At 35.9% G+C, this 19,346-nt stretch overlaps 1 protein-coding gene across 5 annotated transcripts in view; it reads left to right on the plus strand.

Moving 5' to 3' along the window:
* The window catches only part of HOOK3 (hook microtubule tethering protein 3), an 82,316-nt gene that overhangs the window by 15,624 nt on the left and 47,346 nt on the right, over positions 1 to 19,346 (plus strand). For 4 of the 5 annotated variants that reach the window (XM_042822885.1, XM_042822886.1, XM_042822887.1 and 1 more), the window contains exons 3-6: positions 4,401 to 4,473; positions 11,436 to 11,486; positions 14,973 to 15,105; positions 17,230 to 17,297. In XM_042822885.1, the coding sequence (XP_042678819.1) occupies positions 4,401 to 4,473; positions 11,436 to 11,486; positions 14,973 to 15,105; positions 17,230 to 17,297 (325 nt within the window). Of the gene's footprint in view, positions 1 to 4,400; positions 4,474 to 9,824; positions 9,920 to 11,435; positions 11,487 to 14,972; positions 15,106 to 17,229; positions 17,298 to 19,346 lie in introns of all 5 variants that reach the window. The other variant, XM_042822889.1, reaches the window with a different exon arrangement.

A 19,346-nucleotide genomic window follows, 5' to 3' on the forward strand; every position in this document is an offset into this window, starting at 1 on the left:
AATAAACAGGTCCTGGTGAAAACAGTGAAAGACACATTCTCTGTTTTTATCATAAAACCTTTATGTTTGAATTTCATGTTAGAGTGTGAATGAAAGTAATTCTCCAGTGCTAATGGAGAAGAATTTATCTGTTTCCTATTGTCTGCTGATATCCCCAGAATAGCAAAATTTTCCTTTTATCCCATTCTGGAAACTGTTTAGTGTTCCTCTTCTTTTAGTATTTTGATTGTAGCCTGTGTGTTGTGCCCCTCTTACTGAAATATTCATTTGTGATATTACACATTGCAGCATACTGTGTATGTTCTGACACATGTGAAATACAAAAGCCATGCTTTTAAGTGTTCTTTCTAGAGGGATCTTTTTAATAAACAGATATTTCTTAAAGCAGCTTGCTGTTCCACTGTTAAAGTGAGTAATAATCAGGTGTTATGCTCAGTGGGCTGGTTTTCTTTTCTTTCAAAGAATTCTGTCTCTTGGCATCTATGATTTGGAGAGATGGTTGCTTAAATAAAGGAAAATTTGCATACAAAATAAGTTGGATGTGGTAGAGCACTGCTACAAGTGGTATCACATGAACAGCATAAGTATCTTCTGCTATAAAGGAAAGTCCCAATTACCTGCAGTGCTATTGAGAGGCTATGCAGCAATCAATTGATATACAAATGTTTTTATGAATTTGGTAAGTGATCTAGTGCAGTAGATTCCCCAACTTTGGGTATAGGTTCAAGAACCTTCTCTGTTCAAAGTGCTGAGTACAAGCACGTAATCTCAAAGTAACAGTGGTGCTCCAGTGTCTGCTTCCTTGTTTAGTGCATATATCTTCGCACAGAACTGGTGGACTTTCTCATCTTGGCTGCTCAGTTCTCTGCTATAAATTTCTGTATTTGCTTGGGTGATGTTTTTCAAACACTGCTGTAAGAAATAACAGCATCTTTCCTTATGATGTGACAAAGGGAGACCAAGAGCTCTCAGTATGGTTGACTCATGATTACTGAAGTTTCAGCAGAGGGAGACTTCTTTGCAACATAAGTGGTGAATGAGCTAGCAAAGCTTTGGGAAGAGTGTCTGGAAACCCTTTTATAAAAAATTATTTCTAGAAATTTTAATGGAAAACTTTTGGTTACAGATAGTTAATTTTATTGGTTCAATATGGAGAAAAGTGCTGTTGTTAATGTTGATTCTGAATCTTAACAGGAATTCTGAGGGCAGAACTAAAATTATAAAAACACATGTGGAATAATTCTGAGGTGATGCATACATGAGGAAAGGGGTGATCATTCTAAATTTGCTTGATTGTTGATGCCAGCCTGGCAAAATGTTTTTGTAGTATGCATCTGATTATTGTGTAACACGGATTAAAATGCTCCTAAAGGGAACTGGTGACACTGTTTTTACTGCTGTTGTGATTTAGAGTGGATTGCTTACCAGGTTCTGGACTTTGGGTTCTCCATGAGATTTGTATACATTAAAATTAAAAACCGAAGACATCTGTGGAAAACGGCTACCACACTTACTTTAGATGTAATTGCCAGGCATCTTCTTCAAGTTTGCCTTATGCTATAAGAGTGTAGGCAGCAAAAAGCTTCATTAAGAAAGTAAGCACATTTGCATGTGTTACTTTAATTGCAGTAGTAACTGACAACATTTTTTCATTTGCTATTGATGTGCAGACATCCAGAGCTGGAGGTGATCATGAAATATTGTGATTCTTCCTCTGTTATGTCTTTATTATTGAAGATGGGGTATATAACATTACCCTAGTCACTCAGTAGGATTCTGCTTGCAGACAATTCTTTATGCTTATAGGAGTAATTATTTACAGTTAAAATGGTAAATCAAGAATTTGCTGTATTAATGGCACTGTGATGTTGAAGCAGCTGAAATTTGTTACCAACTATAATTAATAAAATAATAAGATATAGTCCTTAAGAAGGACCCAGTGGTCTCTCCTTTTTTTTTTTTTTTTTTTTTTTTTTTTGCTGGTGAGGCACAGGTACCTGCTTTCTTAGTGAGCTGGGCAAACATTTGTTAGTTGTGGATCTCTGAGCACAGCCTGCTTGTGATTGGCAGAGCACTAATCCAAACTACAATAGAGTCCTTTTTGAACACCAGAGTTCCAGTCGAAGCAGTTCAGATAGGTCTGTGTGTTTTCAGCTCACAGGCTTTTTTCCAAATGATCTTTTTGTAATTAGAAAGTTAAGGAAATAAAGACCTTTTGCAAAGTGATATGTTTATTTAATGTAAAACATGAGCATGAACTTTTCTCATCTCTGGTTGATCCAGTATGTCTTAAATTAATTTTATGCTTAGACTTATTGGTCTTTGAGGGCACAGAGGCCATTCAAAAGCTATTTGGAAAATGTCTACTTCAAAACAGATGAAACTCTGGCTAAGACATTGTTTTTTCTGTTTCGTACTTGTCACGGAGTTGACCAGATCAATCTATGTCCGTGACAGGGGTGACAGGCCTCTGCCCTTCCCTCCCTACCCCAGTCCCACACAAAATGGGAAGGAAGGAAGGGAGGAAAAGAACAGTGGCAACAATCTATGGAGGAAAACTTATTTTACTATAATATTGGAATACAAGATAACACAATATATACAATTTAATTGAAATTGAGATTAATAAATCAGACAAGATGAGAGAGAGAGAGAGTTCCCGGGACCGAGTCAAACCTGAACAGCTTGGAACGGCCAGGAAAGCACCTCCAGCACCCACTGCCAGGCAGCAAGAGAGCGACCCCCCCACCCAGAGGGGCCAGATCCCGTGACTGCTGTAATGTACAGGGATAGGTACCTGGGATTGGGGCAGTGACACTTTAATGCCCCGTACACTACATGATGTTTTGATGTGGAATACTGAAATCCAAAAACAAAAAACAAAAACAAACAAACATAGAACCATGACAGTACTTTTAGGTTTTGTTGTCTGTGCTGAACTATACTGTTTTTGAATAGGAGCAATTTGGAGTCATTGATTTAACTAGTAATTCCTTTCTTCCAGCTATATATTTGCAGATATAAAAGACAGATGTCATGATCTTCACCAGAGTCTGTAAAAGAATGTAAAAATCAGTTGAAATGTGTCAGTAGAGAAATGTTGCTGTTTATGATTTCTCTCCACTGGAGTATGTTGATGGAATACTTAAAGACCTTGGTACATTGCAAAGAAGACATTGTACAGAAAATGGAATACAGAAGAGGGGATGAATCAGGAGCAAGATTCTTCTTCAAAGACTGGGCCCTAATACAATCAGTGAGATAGTTGCTGATCTGCTGCATATATGATTGCAGAGATGTTGCTTGAATCTCCAGGCTTGCTGGGTTTTTTTGAGCTTTTGTCTCATGCCATCTTTCCCCTAAAAAGAAAAAATAAAAAAGGAAGGGTTCAACATAGAACCTTTTTATCTTCGGAGGATACAGCTGTATATCTAATAGTACTTTGCAGCAAATGCAGCACTGTAATTCCAGAAATCAGAATACTTGCTGTGAGACTCTAACCCTGCTTACCATGCTGACTCTTAGAAGTCTTAAAAAAAAAAAAAAAAAAAAAAAAAAAAAAAAGTTTTCTTCCCTGACTGCTTCATTTTTTAGTCTGAAATATGGGTCTTTCCTTACTAGGGGCAGGAGACTCCTATGAATTGCCTTAACCAAACAGCTAAGCGGAAGTGCCTGTAGGGAAGGAAGGAAATTTATGGAAATAAAAATATACATTACGAGCAGTGGCATTCTTCTTGTCTCTGTCTGTATCTTGATTGCATTGTTAAGAGAGCAGACAGTAGAAAAACTGATTTTTTTTTTTTTTTTTTTTTTTTTTTTTTTTTAAAAAAGGCATTCACAAAACTATTAGCCAAGGTTTATGGTGGAAAGAGATTTGCAAAAACTGATAGTATTAAACTGATAATGTTAAATAATAGAGAAGTGTGTTCTTGATAGAAAAGACTTAACACTAGAGGTACTTTTAAATTGTTCAGTGTATGCATAGAGCATACATTGTTCATTCTCAGGCTTTCCATTTACAAGAAGAGTATTTACAATCAGAATACAGCTGTAGGAATCTGTAATAAATGAGACACTAAATATTTTTGTACGCTTCGAAGCAGTGCAAACAAGCACTACTCCAGTGCTGCTGAGAAATAAGAGGAAGAACTTGCAGTCAGGGAGAACTGACGAAATACACTTGAAGTCCAGCAGCTTCTTCCAAAGCATGACCTACTCATGGCACGCAGATGGAGCTGTGCTGCAGAGCAATAGGGGTGGTCTCTGTATAGGCCATATATAGAATGCAGAGTAGGCAGGCATTTAAGTAACCTCAGTGTGAGATAGCAGCTTAATTGCTAAGGTATGTTCCTAGTTTCTGGAACCTGTTTTTAACAAATACTCTACTTTTTGTATTTCAGAGATCCAGTGTACTTCGATGAAAACTGGTTAAATAGGATCAAAACAGAAGTAGGAGATAATTGGAGGTTAAAGGTATTTTACTTATTTTGCTTCTCATATCTGTATTTTAGTTCTTAATATAATATTGTGTTTTAATAAAAGCATTTGTTTTTATATGTTGCTTCATCGTTTGTTGAATTTAGGATGTATTTTGTTGTACTTATTTTTTACACTGATGTAGCTTTGCACAGTTGAGTGAAGAAAACATTTTGTAAGTTTGTTTCAGTAATGTAAAAAAAATATTAAACTTCATGCTTAAATTAACATTTGAAAAACACAGAAATATGAAAGTTTTTTTTTTTACTATTACATGTGAAAGTAACTTTTCTTTAAATAAAAAAAAAGCTCTGAGAAACGACTGCAGAAAATAGCAGACCAGTAACCAATTGATTTTAATAAAAATGGGAAAATGTTATTTCATTTTACTTTGCCAGCTTTGCGCAGCAGCTGAGTTTTAGGAGAGGAGCTGATACTTGTGTGTGTGTGTGTGTGTTTGTAGTCAGTGTGCTTTGTAACAACAGCCTATTTGCTAGGTCATTTGCGTTACTTGGTAATGGAGTACTTTCTGTTACAGTCAACAGAATTTACATGGTGAAGCTTTGGAGTGTTTGGTATAAAACCTGATAAACATAGCTTTATGTGTGGATATTAGTCCATGGCTAGTTTTGTCCATGGGATAATACATGTACCTTTCTCAGTCGCCATTTCTAGCCTGATTTATTTCTGATTTTTTTTTTTTCCTGTTAGATGGAGTTTGCCATAAACACTTTTTTTTTTTTTTTTTTTTTTTTTTTTTTTTCCCCTGGCCTCTCAAGAGGAAAGGGCTGCACCTATGAAATGCTGTACTTCTTACAGGCTTATCAACACTTGGGCTGAGCAGAGGGGAGAGGCACAGGCAAGATCTACCTGAGGAGGGGATGAAGAGTATTGCTTCATGTGTGTTATCAGTAAACTTGTCAGTGCGGATCCTTCTGCCTGGCCAGTAATTTGCATGTCTAGGCTCTTGAGTGATTTGTCTAACAGGGTTGCCAGCAAAGATATGGAACATTGATAGGGATACAGTGGTAGTAGACTGATAGAATAAAATACATGGTTCCTTAAAAATAAAAAAAAAAGGGGGCAAGAAAAGCAGCTGTATTTATTCTGTGCTTATTACAACAATTAATTTAAGTTAGCTTTTCCACGAAGTGTGTGGAACTGCAAGTAAACATCTGATTACAAGGTTTAACTTTTCCCTAACATCATTTTGTGGCTTTTTTCTAAGGAATATTAAAATTTTGGCTGTGAAGTTTGGAGAAAAACAACATTTCAGTTGATTCAGATTTAAATAATGCAGTTTTTGTAACTCTTTGAGGGAACTTGAGGAAGGTTTTTTTCTTAATCATCTACTAATGTAGCAGGTTCTAAATCTTAGCAGGTGTGAATATAACAGAAAGACCAGGCAATCATTCAGTCCGACTTCATTGTGTGACTGAAATCTGTGTGAACATATCTCAAATTTCAGTTCATTGCTGATATCATTCCTTCTTGTCATTCATATTTCCATGTAAATAAGAACCTAAGACTGATTATGCTTCTTGATTCAAATAAGAGTATACTACAGCTTTTTGCACGGTTTTTTCATATTCATATTATGTATAATATTAAATGAGTATTGTTTTAACTCCCAGTTTTTAACTGTAAAAGTAATGCCATACTTTGTCATCTGTTCTTCTCTATATGTATGTAAACAGTAGTTGAGTTCTTCAGTTGTCAGTATGTCAGTGACTCGTAGCCTTGCTCGCAGGAGCTTTTTTAATCTGTAAACTTTGTTGGTTTGTCACTAGTTTTTAAATGTAGGCATCGTGTTTTTGTGTGCCTCCTTAATGTAACTTTTCTTAATATTTTAAGAAGCACATGAAAAATGTTTATTGGGTTACCTCGTTACCTCACAAGAGGGGATAATGAGACAAGGTATATTCTTACTACTAAGCATGGTTGTTGCAAAGCTGCATGGTATAATAGTCAATAGTATTATGTTCTCAGTATTATGAAGCTTATAAAGGAGCCAGTCTAGTAGAGGAAATAGGCTTAAAACAAAATGTGTGTGTAGTTCTACATCATAAAACAGTGATAAGATGGGCTGTATCATCCTGCATAAGGCGCTCCTATCCTCTTGAATAGAGGCATTAAGGAAATTATGTAGTGTCTAACTCTCAGATGGATGTCCGTCTGTGCAAAATGTTAGAACTCTGGGGGCTTGCAGAGTAGGAAGCAGTCAGCTAGCATTCTGTATGTTATAGCTGACTGGATCTCTCTATCTAGTGTATTCATACAGAAGCACCTTGTCCAGTATTTGGGGTTAAAATTTCTGGGGCACAGCATGCATCAGTTTAGTTCTGCAGTTTGTTGTTTCTTTTGTGTAACAAAAACCCCTCCTGGTCTAACTGCAGTTTTATGTATTGGTTAAGAAAACAAAAAAGTATAATATATATATAAAATATATATCTCCTGATATGTATCAGGAAAAGCTGAACGCTTTAGTATGCCTGGAGTTGAAACTGTGTACAGATTAGTATTTTATACTGAAGAGGATAATATTTTGAAGACAAAACAGTGTTCACTGAAATTACAAAATGGCGTAGAAAATAAATCTGTTGCAGAAAAAATTTTGCAGGAATGAAGAACCAAGAATAGTTCTGTGTCAAATAGTACAGAAATATCAGTAACAGAACAGAAATTTTAACCAGTAACTGTTTCATACATGTGTCAGTTATTGATTTTTTTATTTTTTCTTCTTTTTTGGTAATTACTGAATGTATTATTTGACTGAATTATAGGAAAACCACCCCCTTTCCATTCCCTGTGGGCTGTGCCTGCCTTGGAAACAGGAAATACTTTGTTGTGCATGGTCTCTGACTTTGTCTTCCAGACTTTTGCTTTAAGCATTCAGACTGCAGCATCAGTTTAAAATACAATTTTATCCATATTTCCAGCAGTAAGCTGAATTTGTTTGACTTCTGAACAGCATGTTCAAATGATTTGCTAGGTTTTCTGCAGTGAGTGCAGTTTGAATGCCTTGTATTCAATAGAACATTGCAAAATAGAATCGTAAGTGAAATTCGAGTGCTGAGTATTTAGTGCTGTGATCCAACTAACCTGATCTACAAGGTGTATCTTTGACTCCCTGCAGTAGTAGAATTATGGTTGTATTGAATTATTCCATAATACAAGCTAGGACAACTGGTATAGTTGTGGAAGCTAGTTTTCTGTGTACAATTGTCCTGATACTTTCATGTTCTCTGTAAGGAACAGAATACTTCTTCATGAGCAGCCTTTTGAGTTTTTTGTTGTTTCTATTTTTTTTTTCTGATAAAGATAGAATGTGCTGTCATGTCTGTCATACAGATGTCCTTCTGCATGAAAAGAGTGGGGATTATAGACATACTTACAAAAGACAGCTTTTATTTCTGTGAAAAAGATAATAAGCAACAGATACGTTTTTCTCTGTTCTTTTTTTTTTTTTTTCTCTCCCTCCCTTAACTCAAGGATGTTCTTGTATCTGTTCTCGTGATTTCTTTTCTCACGAAACAGGCAGGAGGAGGATAACCCATGAAGCTAATTGCACAGTCTCTCTCTGGGCCCCACTTAGAGAAGAGACAATGCGGTTTAAGGCAGAAACTTAATGTGGTGGAATCTATGCATACGCTTTTTTTTAATATGCAGCCAGGGAGTTTAGTCACATTTCTGTAGCTGAGTGATTAAGAATTCTCTTGTCACTGTAAGTCTGCCCTAGTAACACTTCCAGAGGTTATAAGGTTGTTGATTATAAGCTATGTGAGGGGAAATTCCTCTGTGCATAATTATCCAGGAGAGATACTGTAGAACAGCATCTCAGAACACTGGGGTTCCCATTTAGACACCTTGAACAGAAATGTACAAGGATAAATTAATTTACGTGGAGTCTTCATTACAAACAGAATTTCAGGCATATGAATGAAAGAAGGATGAATACAAGCTGTCAAAATACTAGAGAGTAAACGGGAGGTTAAATAACCCCTGACTACTTTCTGTCAGTAATCGCAAGCTGAACAGCATTTCCACCGTCCATTACATTAGGCTTTTCTTGTGCTGGTCAGCTATATTCCTAAGGAGAGAAATCTAGGCATATTATCCTTACAGACCTTCAATTTGGAAGTTGGAGATCAGTAAAAATAATAATTTCATGTGACAGGTGGGAAGAAAACCATTTCCACCTTTACCCACCTCACAACCTTATGCCTTGCAGTGTCAGATTTTGTGTTTTCTCTAGTAACCTTGAGGAAAATCATATCTGCTTTCATTCTAGTCAGTTTATCAGGTTAATACTGCAGATTTAGGGTAGGTCTCTATAGTGTGTAATAGCTATGTAATACTATACGACAACCAGCATGGCTGTAACTGACTGGTCAGTGATCATTTAACATAAGGAATGTCAACACAAATCTGCAGTGGGTATTAGTGAAATTGGTTAGGTTGCTGATGAAACCAAATAGGGATCCCACGTGCTTGTGAGCTGATCTCCAAGGGATTGGAAGACACTTTATAGTGACGATCTGTATTGGAAATAGTATCTGTTGTGTTCTGCCATTGTATGATTTAATAGTCTTTGTTAACGAGTTGTAGTTGTTCTTCTTTGTCCTTAAGAAAAAAAGAGGAAAGAAGAAAAACTTAAAAACCATCACTTGCTAGTATTCTAGAATTAATAATCTCTAATGCTTTCCTTTGCTTTTCTCTATTACTCTGTTGCTCATTTTCACTCATCTCTGTTTGAAATCTTTCTTAGAGGTTATGCTATGGTCTGGCAAGTGTTAAAAGATTGTCAGAGTTGAATCTCAAAACAGAAGGCGTTTGTGGTGGTTTGCTGTTCATTCTCTGCCTTTGGCAGTAGGACCATCTAAGCATATTCACTGCAGACAAGTAAAATGAAATCAAAAGAGAGAATTCCCCTAGCAGTACTGAAGATTATTGTTAAGTTCAAGCCAGTCTATAAAGAAGCTCCTTTAGCTTTATAATTGTCTGATTGTCTGCCTGGCACAAAGATGATGTAGTTAACTCCTGAAAGCAAATTATCTTGATACTCTTAATTGACAGTGGAATAAAGTGGGACCTCAAATACAACATTTTTTTCATTTTGTTTTCTTTTTCTGAAGATGCTGTCATATACAGTAGTATTCATGACAGATTTTGATCAATACTGATTTTGTTACATCATCACAGAATTAAACTCTATGAAAGTAATATGGAGGAAGATAAAATGTCTTAAAAGTATTAATTCAAACAAAGCTCACTGGAAAAGGGGAAAGCAAGTATTTTCTAGGGTAGGGCATTCCATTTTGTTTCTCATTTCTGGGATTATGTTCAAGTTCAAGGTTCCTCACAGTGTTCTCTTCGGTAAACTGGACTTAAATTCTACAACATGGCCCTTGGGTTTCTCTGGCACTTTCTGCAGCAGACTCAGGTAAACTACAAACTGGAAGATATTAATGAATCAAGTTTGAAAATTATTATTCCAATCGGTGCCGTATTCAATGTGGTGATTTGACATAAAAATTAAATAATTTGTGTTTCTTTAAAATCTTAAATCTCTTGTAGTCTTTAGCTGTAATTGTTCATAGCTCTGGAGATATGACGATGATTTCTTTGGTGCTAATAGATGTTTTGTGTTATCATGTGTAGCCTATTCATTCTCAAGTTTTCCATAGAAAATACATTCCCTGGATTTCAGTATCGTGTCTCCAAACTGTGTTCCATAGTGTTTTCTCAGATCTTTTGGAAGATAGATTCAATCCAGTGACAAAAGTTCTTTATTGGATATTTCAGAATATATTCAAGAATATAAAAGTAATTGCAGTTGAGGTTTGATATGTTTTCATTCTTCTTCCTCCGTTACAGTCTCACAGTTCGGCACTGTGGGTACTGTTGTCAGCAAGAGGAGTTTGTGAATCCTAATTCTTATGCTACTCATGTCTAAGATGAATAGAATTGGGATGTGATTATTCAGTTCTCTAGCCACCCTCTCATTTCCGCTCAGTCTTTACAGAACCTGTTTGTAGACTTCCTATCGCAGGAAATAATGCACTGCTTCTGTTATCTAAGTTTATATAGTTGGACATTCTTGGAATCTGTACAAATTACTTCAAAAATATATATATTTTTTAAACATCACCTATGAGCGATGTCAATTTTTATGGCTTTCTTCACAATCTACAGTACTTGATCTAACTGAGTTTTTGCCAAAAAAGAGGGCTGAAAGACTTCAATAATGAACAATTGTAGCATAGATTCTGTACAGCAAGAGATATGTAACTGATGCCTTTGGTTTTGCAGATGGAACAGAAGCTATCTTTGTGTGACACTGGAGGCATAGCTGAGAAGTGTGAATTTTGCCTTTGTAGTGCAAGGCAGACATTTGATTGTTAGGAACTGCATTAAAAGGAGAAACAAATACAAATTAAAGAACTGGGAGGAATAATTAATGAGAACACTAATAAATTAGGCTTACGTATGTTTTAAACAAAGGATGGTATTGAGCAGTAACTGATACTTGTTTGGAAGGAGAGGTTTACCTCTACAGAAATTAGACCACGGAGTACTTTAAGAAAAGAAAGAGGATTTTTTTCAATTTACACAAAAACAAAAGTATACTAAGACAATCAAGTAGTCAAAGGAAGATTCATGCTTCAGAATCTAATCTAAAGACTGTCTAAGACTGTTACTTTTCATAAACTTAAATATGTTCTACATATGTTCTATATATATTTCATAAAGATTTGTGATCAGATGGCAGTCTGATCACAAGGGAATACTGCGTAATTTCCTTAATTCTATCTGAAGATGTTTAAACAGAATTTTATAACGCAAAGAGATGATTGTACAATTCTTTTGCATGATTGTTCTGTGATTGCCTCTTTTATGATTCTGTCTCTGTGATTTATTGTTTGCACTTACTACATTCTCTTCTTCTTGACAAATAGGTAAGCAACCTGAAGAAAATTTTAAAAGGGATATTGGATTACAACCATGAGGTAAGAACAGTTCAGTGTAATTTTTGTGTTCTTTCTGTTACATGTTTGGTTAATATAAACTATATTATGGATGCATTGAGTTCTGACTTTATCTTTCAAAATGTTTGATGTACATTATGTGTCATTGCCTCTCCTGAGGTGTAAGCCTGCTTTATTTGTCACTTTAAGAGCTTTCAGAGCAATCTGACTTGGAAGTCTTGTCATAAAACAGTAGATGTCTTTGACTCTTCCAATGTTGGTCTTAAAAAGTAGTTCTGATATTACCTCTGTTACAGTTAGAGACTACCTCTTGCTTTTTTTTTTTTTCTTTTTCCTTGAGGAGAGAAAGGAAAAAACATTTCTAGCATCAGCTTGCATTACAGTTGTTAATGAAATATCTTAATCCTGAGATAGTGGAGTCAGCCCATTGTGTTCTGTGTTAGCAAAATCAGAATGAATTGCTCCAGAGAAGAAACAATAAAATATTTTTCAGTGGTGAATCTTCAGTTAAATTTTACTTTTTGCTTCAGTGATATTTTGAAGCAAATTGTTCAGTACAGACTACTATGTAAAATCCTTAATTTATACATCCAAAAATAAGGAATAACCCACTGTTAACACACTGTTAGTTGTGAATACTTTGGTAAGGAAGGTATTAGTTAAAAAACTAAGTCTTTAAAAATTAACAGATTTTGAAAGAGAGAACTTAGGCTGATAAGTTCATATTCAGGCTCTAAATTAATTATGAAAAATTGGTTGTGTGATAAGCTGACCTTGGCTGGCTGCGAGGTGCCCACAAGCTGCTCTTATTACTCCCCCTGCCCAGAAGAGCAAGGGGAGAAAATACCATGAAAAAAGCTAATAGTTTGAGATAAGGAGAAGGAAATCGCTCAGCAATTACCATCACAGTCAAACAGGCTCAGCTTGGCTAAAATTAATGTGATTTATTGCCAATTAATAACAATGTAGAGCAGTGAGAATGAAGAGGAAACCAAAAGCATTTTCCTCCTGTCTCCTGGCTTCCTAGGCTCTACTTCCATCTCAGTTGTATGTTCCCCTTCCCTAACTGGCATAGAGGCACAGGAAGTGAAGTTGTGGTCAGTCCATGATGCTCTGCCCTGTCATATGCCTCTTCCTCCTCATGCTTTTCATCTGCTTCAGCCTGGTATGCCTCTCACACCATGTGGTCTCCTGTGAGCCACTTTTCTTCAAAATCTGCTACAGCATGGGTCCATGCCAGACAGTGCAGATCTCAGAAAGCAAAGTCCTCACAGCAGATCATTTTAGGAGGAAAGAAAGAAGTTCTTTGTTACAGAAACTTAATATTACTGTGTCAAAGTGATGTCAGTTTCTTTTTGGGTGATGGGAAGACAGGATGATTAAGTTCTTGAAAACTTTACTGCTTCAATAGGTCACCAACTTTTGACCTGATTTAGATTAAGTTCTTAAAGTAGGTTTGACTAGATTTTTTATTTTCTTTTCTTCTCCTGATGCAATGTTGGTAGTGATAGTGGACACAATCTGGATTTTACAACAAATCCTTTATATTTTCATTAACCTGATTTCCTCCTCCTATCAGGCACCTTCTCCACAGCGTACATGTGAATGTGAATATATATGAATTTTGCCTGATGTAGTGAAAAGATTTGAAAACACAATATGTACATTTTTAGAATAAACAAAAAAAATAATACCACAGCAAGCAGGGCAGTCTTTCTATAGCAATTATACATTGCTGTCTTTGTCACATATGGCATGGAAGAGCAAGAAGCCAAAGGTACTTGTTTATGACTTGCATGCTTTGTGATGCCCCAGTAATTTCGCTGCAGGGCTCTACTGCTCTCATATGGAAACTTTCATTCTCTTTGTAGAAGTCTTTCATACTTTTTTTTGAATAAGTGGAGGAAGGAGCATTTTCCCCTCTTAAGATATTTATTTGAGATTTGGTTGTTATTTCATTGTTATTGCTGTATAATTTATCTCATGTTTATTGCAGAATTCTCTATTTTTATGCTCAGTTCCCATGTTTCGTTATGGTTTTTGCTGATATGCTTTGTCCCTGCACCATTTCTTAACAGCAATTATATTGTCATTAAGCGTAAAGCAGTTATATTATTGTTAAATTTGGCACTGCATTTGAAAGAAATTCAGGAAATACATATGAACACGTAAACACATACCAGGCTTAAATCATTCAAATAATATTGTGTTTTACTATGTTACTGCAGTCTAAATACAGTGGTAGATGTGTTCATAGAATTCTTGTTTTCTCACTAGAATGACCTAAAGAAAGTATTTTGATATAATTCATGCATTCTTTCCAGTATGCAGAGCTTTTAGTTGTGCTGGTGCTCATGCTTTGAGAAAGCTGTTAAGAATAATAATTTTAAAAAAATTAATATTAAAATTAAAAAGAAGACCAGAAAAAACAAACAAAACAAGAACAAACCTAGCCACAGCAAATATGTATAAGGCATAGCCCTGGCAAACTTCTTAGTGGCTTGATTTCTTTGTATTCTTCATATAAATGTAGTAGGATTTTTTTAAAATACATACCTGTACCTGCTTTTCTGTTGTTTTTTGTTTTTTCTTTTTCCTTGAGTGTTAAAGTCTAAATGAGTATTCAGCAAACAAGAGACTGATCCCCTCCATTGTTTCTTTATTTCTCTCTGCTTAAGAAATGACAGTTTCTTTTTATCTGCAATTAATGTGTCAGAGATACATTTGATTCCACATTTCATATTCATATTTTCAGCTCCCTGAAAGCTCTTTGAAATCCAGCAGAATTATTTAATTCCTTCTACTGACAATCATTAATGTAAATCCTTCTTAATTATAAATCAAATTACGTTAATTATAAGTCACATGTTTTCTTCCTTATGTTTTTCAGGATGGCTTTTTTTGTATTTCTGTGTGTGGGTTGTTTAATTATATGTTATACTGCTACCTCAAATTCTTTCCCATTAGACCAGCTTTTTCAGCTCTAGGACTTGCTAAATATGGTTGAATTTACTGGAAGTGTGGGACTGAGTGATCAAGTGTTTTATAGTCTCATATTTGTCATCCATCACTGCTAGATACATTTTGCATAAGTGAAACGTTTTAATTTCAGCTTTCCAGTGGGATGAAATATGAGACTAGTGTGAAGCGTTTCATGCTAGCTAAAAAGCTAAATGTAATGGTGGATCATCTTTTGATACTGCTTTTGTTACTTTCTTATCCAGAATAAACAAATCTTACAAAGTTTATAATGAGTAGTTTATTATTAGTTGGCACAGGTTTGTGTTCTGCCAAATATTGGTAGTACCAAAGATTACAGATGGTTTAATACTCAAAGATCTGTTATATAAGCTGGCATTACTCAATTTAGTTTGTTTTAAGGGTAGATTGAAGACTACACTGAAGTGAAAAGTGAGCATTTCCTGTTGATTCTGAATCATCTTTGTATGTTAAAGTTTATGCGTATGTATGTCTATTGATACAGATGTGTACTGGGTCTTTTTACAGATTCTAGGGCAACAGATAAATGACTTCACCCTTCCTGATGTTAACTTAATTGGAGAGCATGCTGATGCTGCAGAGCTTGGAAGAATGCTTCAGCTTATTCTGGGATGCGCTGTGAATTGTGAACAGAAGCAAGGTACTAAGGTTTGAAAATGTTTGCTTCCAGACGCTGAATGAAAAACCAGCTCATTGTGTAATCATGTAGGGGAAAATGATGTTTCTTAGGCTGCCATTAGAGACAAATTAATATTGTCAAAGATAATATTATTTTGTCTTTCAGATAACCTCTGTTCTGAGTTTCACTGGCTTTGCATTCTCAAACTGTGGAGCAGGTTTTGCTCCACATATGTATTTTCAAGTTTGATTTGTTGAGCCAAGAACCGCAAATTCTTGGTCCATCTCTGAAAGACAATTTTGATTCTCTTGTCTCTTATGTTACCAGCTGTCTATCTCACCTGCACAGTTAAAATGGGAACCCATTCACTTTACTGCAGATGCTGCAGAGGATGTGGTGGACTGTGCAGGCAGCAGTTCTTGACTCAAGTTTCTTGCTGTAAACTTGCCATGTGCTTTGGTGCATTATGTATTTGTTGTCTAACTACCCTAAATTGCACTTAATTTAAGCCAGTGTAAGATAACAAAAAACTACAGTTTATTCCTAACATTTAAAATGAGAAGCATGGAAACACGTGTATAAAATAGGTGGATAAATAAAATTATGTTTAAGTATTTACATCAAAGTTGCAGAAAAATTTGCCTCTTTGTGATTTAAGCCATTGCAGTTTCCTTTCTGCCAAAATGGCAGGTGGGCTTTCAGTCCCTTTTGTCTTTTTGTATGGTGGTGCATCTTAGCTTTCTGAACTGATTTACCTGTTTCAGTTTTCTGAGGTGTCTAAATCACTTTGCGCTCTAATCTGAAATTGTTTTTATTGTTCTTTTGATGAAGAGACAATCTGGCTTTCTTATTAATTAAAGTAGATTAATTTTCTTCAACAAATACATAAATAACTCTGTTGTATTAGGCCGCCTGTCCTCTCTGTCTTATGTAGGATTCTCTTTCTTCCTTTTAGTGATTATTTGGCACACTTGAGTGAGATGTTTTATTACTGAATTCTTTTGCTCTGTCAGTCTGAACATTAGAAACATAGTATAAAAAATATCTGAGCAGTCTAGTTATATGTATTTTGTATGAGGTTTGGCATTATGTAATCGGTCACTTTGAGATACTTATCCCCAGTATCTCCCACTTCAGCAGATCATTAGAGAATGTTTTTGAAGAAAAAGAATTGAATTGAAGAATGCATTGTGTGTAGATCATCATAGAATCATAGAATCGCAAGGTTGGAAACGGCCTACAAGATCATCTAGTCCAACCATCTTTTCATTACCACTGCTACCACAAGCACTAAGCCATATCTTGCAGCTCCTCATCCAGGCGCCTCTTGAACACTGCCAGGGACGGTGACTCCACCACCTCCCCGGCAGCCATTCCAGTGCCTGACCACTCTCTGAGACGAAAAGATTTTCCCTTATGTCTAATCTAAATCTCCTCTGTTACAATTTGCTGCCATTTTCTCGGGTCCTGTTTGTTGCCTGGGAGAAGAGGCCAATCCTAGCTCCCTCAGCCACTCCACATAAGACTGGTGCTCCAGACCCCTCACCAGTTTTGTTGCCCTTCCCTGGATACGCTCCAGGGCTCCTCAATCATGTCTGATTTGAAGCAGTACCATACTGGGCAAGTGATAAATCTCTTGACTTGGTCTAAACATCAGATGTTGTACTGCCACTGCCACATCTTGCAGAAGTACTTATCATGTAGCTCACGTGAACTTACAGGGGAGGGTGGGAAAATGGGGGGGGGGGAAGACTTTATTTGTGATATAACAAATAAAAACACAAACTAAGAATGGAAATGAAAATGACTTGAAATAAGGATGTAGAAAGGATGCTAATCTTAATCTGCAGAAAAGGACAGTCTCTTTTCACATTAGGTACTTTTATAGCCTGAATCATGTGAAATACAAGAAGGAATAATGTGGATGATGATTACATAGTTTATTTCATTGATGCATAGCCTGGGCTTGTCTGATCAGATTTCCTGATAAAATCTAATTTAATTTTTTGTGGCAACACTTGAACAGCGTTTATGCATTTCAGTGTAATCTCTGGCATCTAGTCATTTTGTAGGGGGAATGCAACTTCCAACCTCATGTTTTGTATATAACATTCCAGAATGCTCTTTTTTTTTTTTTTTTTTCAGAGTACATACAGACCATAATGATGATGGAAGAATCGGTTCAACATATGGTCATGGCAGCAATTCAAGAGGTATGCTGGAATTTCTACAGTGTGTAAAAGTTCAGCTTTTCAGTATATTAGAAAAGTATACTTTTTCATTAAAAAAAAAAAAAAACCAAAAAACAAAAACAACAAAAAAAACCCAGTTCTAAGTAAATGTAACAAGTGCAGATTTTGCCATTTTACTTTGAAAAATATCTTCTCAATTTTTCATGAAAAAGCTATTTAAGTATGCTTTATGTCATGGAACTCTGCTTGAATGTCCCACTTTTCTTTAAATCTAGAAGATTGAAACTTCTAGATATTTTTGATCCTGGGTTCTCTTTCCTTTATTTTTCCTACCCCATGTCTCCTGAAGTGCGCTAGATTTTATATGAGAAGCCAGTACTGTAAATTTTTTTTAAAAATTTCTACTTTGTAGTTGAAGAACTCCATGAACCGTTAATGTTTTCTTTACTGGACAAGAAAAGGAAGATAAGTGTTTAGCAAAGTATTCTTTTGTCAGATGTAGTATTGTGGATAGGTTAATGGAGGTATTTGTGAGGCACCTTTTTACATTCTGGCAAATGTTCTATAGTCTTGTAACTTGTATATCTTGTAAAAGTGCTGTTGGAAACTTTGTTTCTGAGACTGCAGTGGTTCTTCTTATCAAGCTGAAGAGGTGCTGTACATGGTGAAGGATTTCATAGTTAGCTGTCACTGGTGAATTGCATTAGGCACATCAGAGAAGTAAAGTAAACCAGAGTATGACCACTATTGCCATGAAGCTCTTGAATGACTTCTTGTGTGTCTGAAGTGCCTATCAGTCTTCGTGCATGCAGGTTTACTGCTTGGAAGGCAACTCAGAGAGGCAGGAATCTTGGTAATAACATTTCATCTTGAGCACGAATGAGAGAAACTACATTCCACATTGAACTCTTGAGCTATTTGACTTTTCTTTATTGCTTAAAGAAAGGAAGAATGCTCACTTGGCCTAAGGGAACTCCACCCGCAATTATTGCTTCAACCAATACTGTGTCACTGTAGTCTTCCAGTTGGCTGTTTGTGAACCCACATATATATAGTGTATATATATGTATATATTTATATATATTGCACACAATCCTAGATATATATATATATAGTATTGCAGACAGTGTTTCTGAAATGCTGTCAAAAGAATCCTGTTGCAAAATCATCTTCTGGTCAGTGCTGCCAAGAGCAGGCAACTAGTTTGCTTGAATTTTGCAGGTTGTTGGTTTTTTTTCCCCCTGAACTGTGAGGTAACGTTTTGGTGGATTTTCTCATATCATCTTTCATTAAACATGGCTTTCAGCATCACTTTATCCTGCGCTGCCTTAAAATAGAAAATACTCCTTCATCCTCACTCCTTCTCTGAAAAATCTCCTGGATACCAACTTAATGTGATAAAATAGCTGGATCTGAAGCAGTCAATAGTTTTGCCATTTGATGAGTAGGCATTGAACCTGTATGGCATTTGTGGCCTTTCTTAGATATAGCAACCAGAAGTGGGGAGAAATCACATGAGGATCTGTTCCTCTTGAACACACTTGAAATTCATTGAATCAAGATCAGAACTTACTATTCTGGACTAGTGTAGATCTGAGTGATTTTAATGTTGTCTTCCAAAAAATAAGATGGTTAGAATGTAAGGTATTCAGAAGCAAGTGAGGAGGATCTGTACCAGAGGAGGGTGCTTTACCAAGGAGGTCAGAAAGCATCCTCGAAAACAAGAGTTTAGATCTAAGGAGACCTTTCAGGGCTGCTTCTGCAGCCTTTGACTTTGGAGGAGTGATACTTCATTGTATTTAAGGAGTTTTTCTATTTCTTTACAACAGCTTTAAGAATCTAAATGGCTTGGACTAGGCAGTGTGTAGGAGAAACCGAAGTGAGGTGCCTGGGAGAGCAGCTATATATGCATAGCTGAAAAGTTGATATGTCATCAAATCCAAACATTTCAAAGTACTTGACAAGCAGTTGCTCTTTCTTCTATATTAGGTATCTAAAAAGACTTCTCTATGCTTTACTAATGTATTATGTAATTCATTTTTATGTATAAATGCCTTTTGATACTTCAGT

This window comes from Centrocercus urophasianus, unplaced genomic scaffold (assembly GCF_019232065.1).
Source record: "Centrocercus urophasianus isolate 14NV4802_14NV808 unplaced genomic scaffold, USGS_Curo_1.0 seq_21, whole genome shotgun sequence".
NCBI lineage: Eukaryota > Metazoa > Chordata > Aves > Galliformes > Phasianidae > Centrocercus > Centrocercus urophasianus.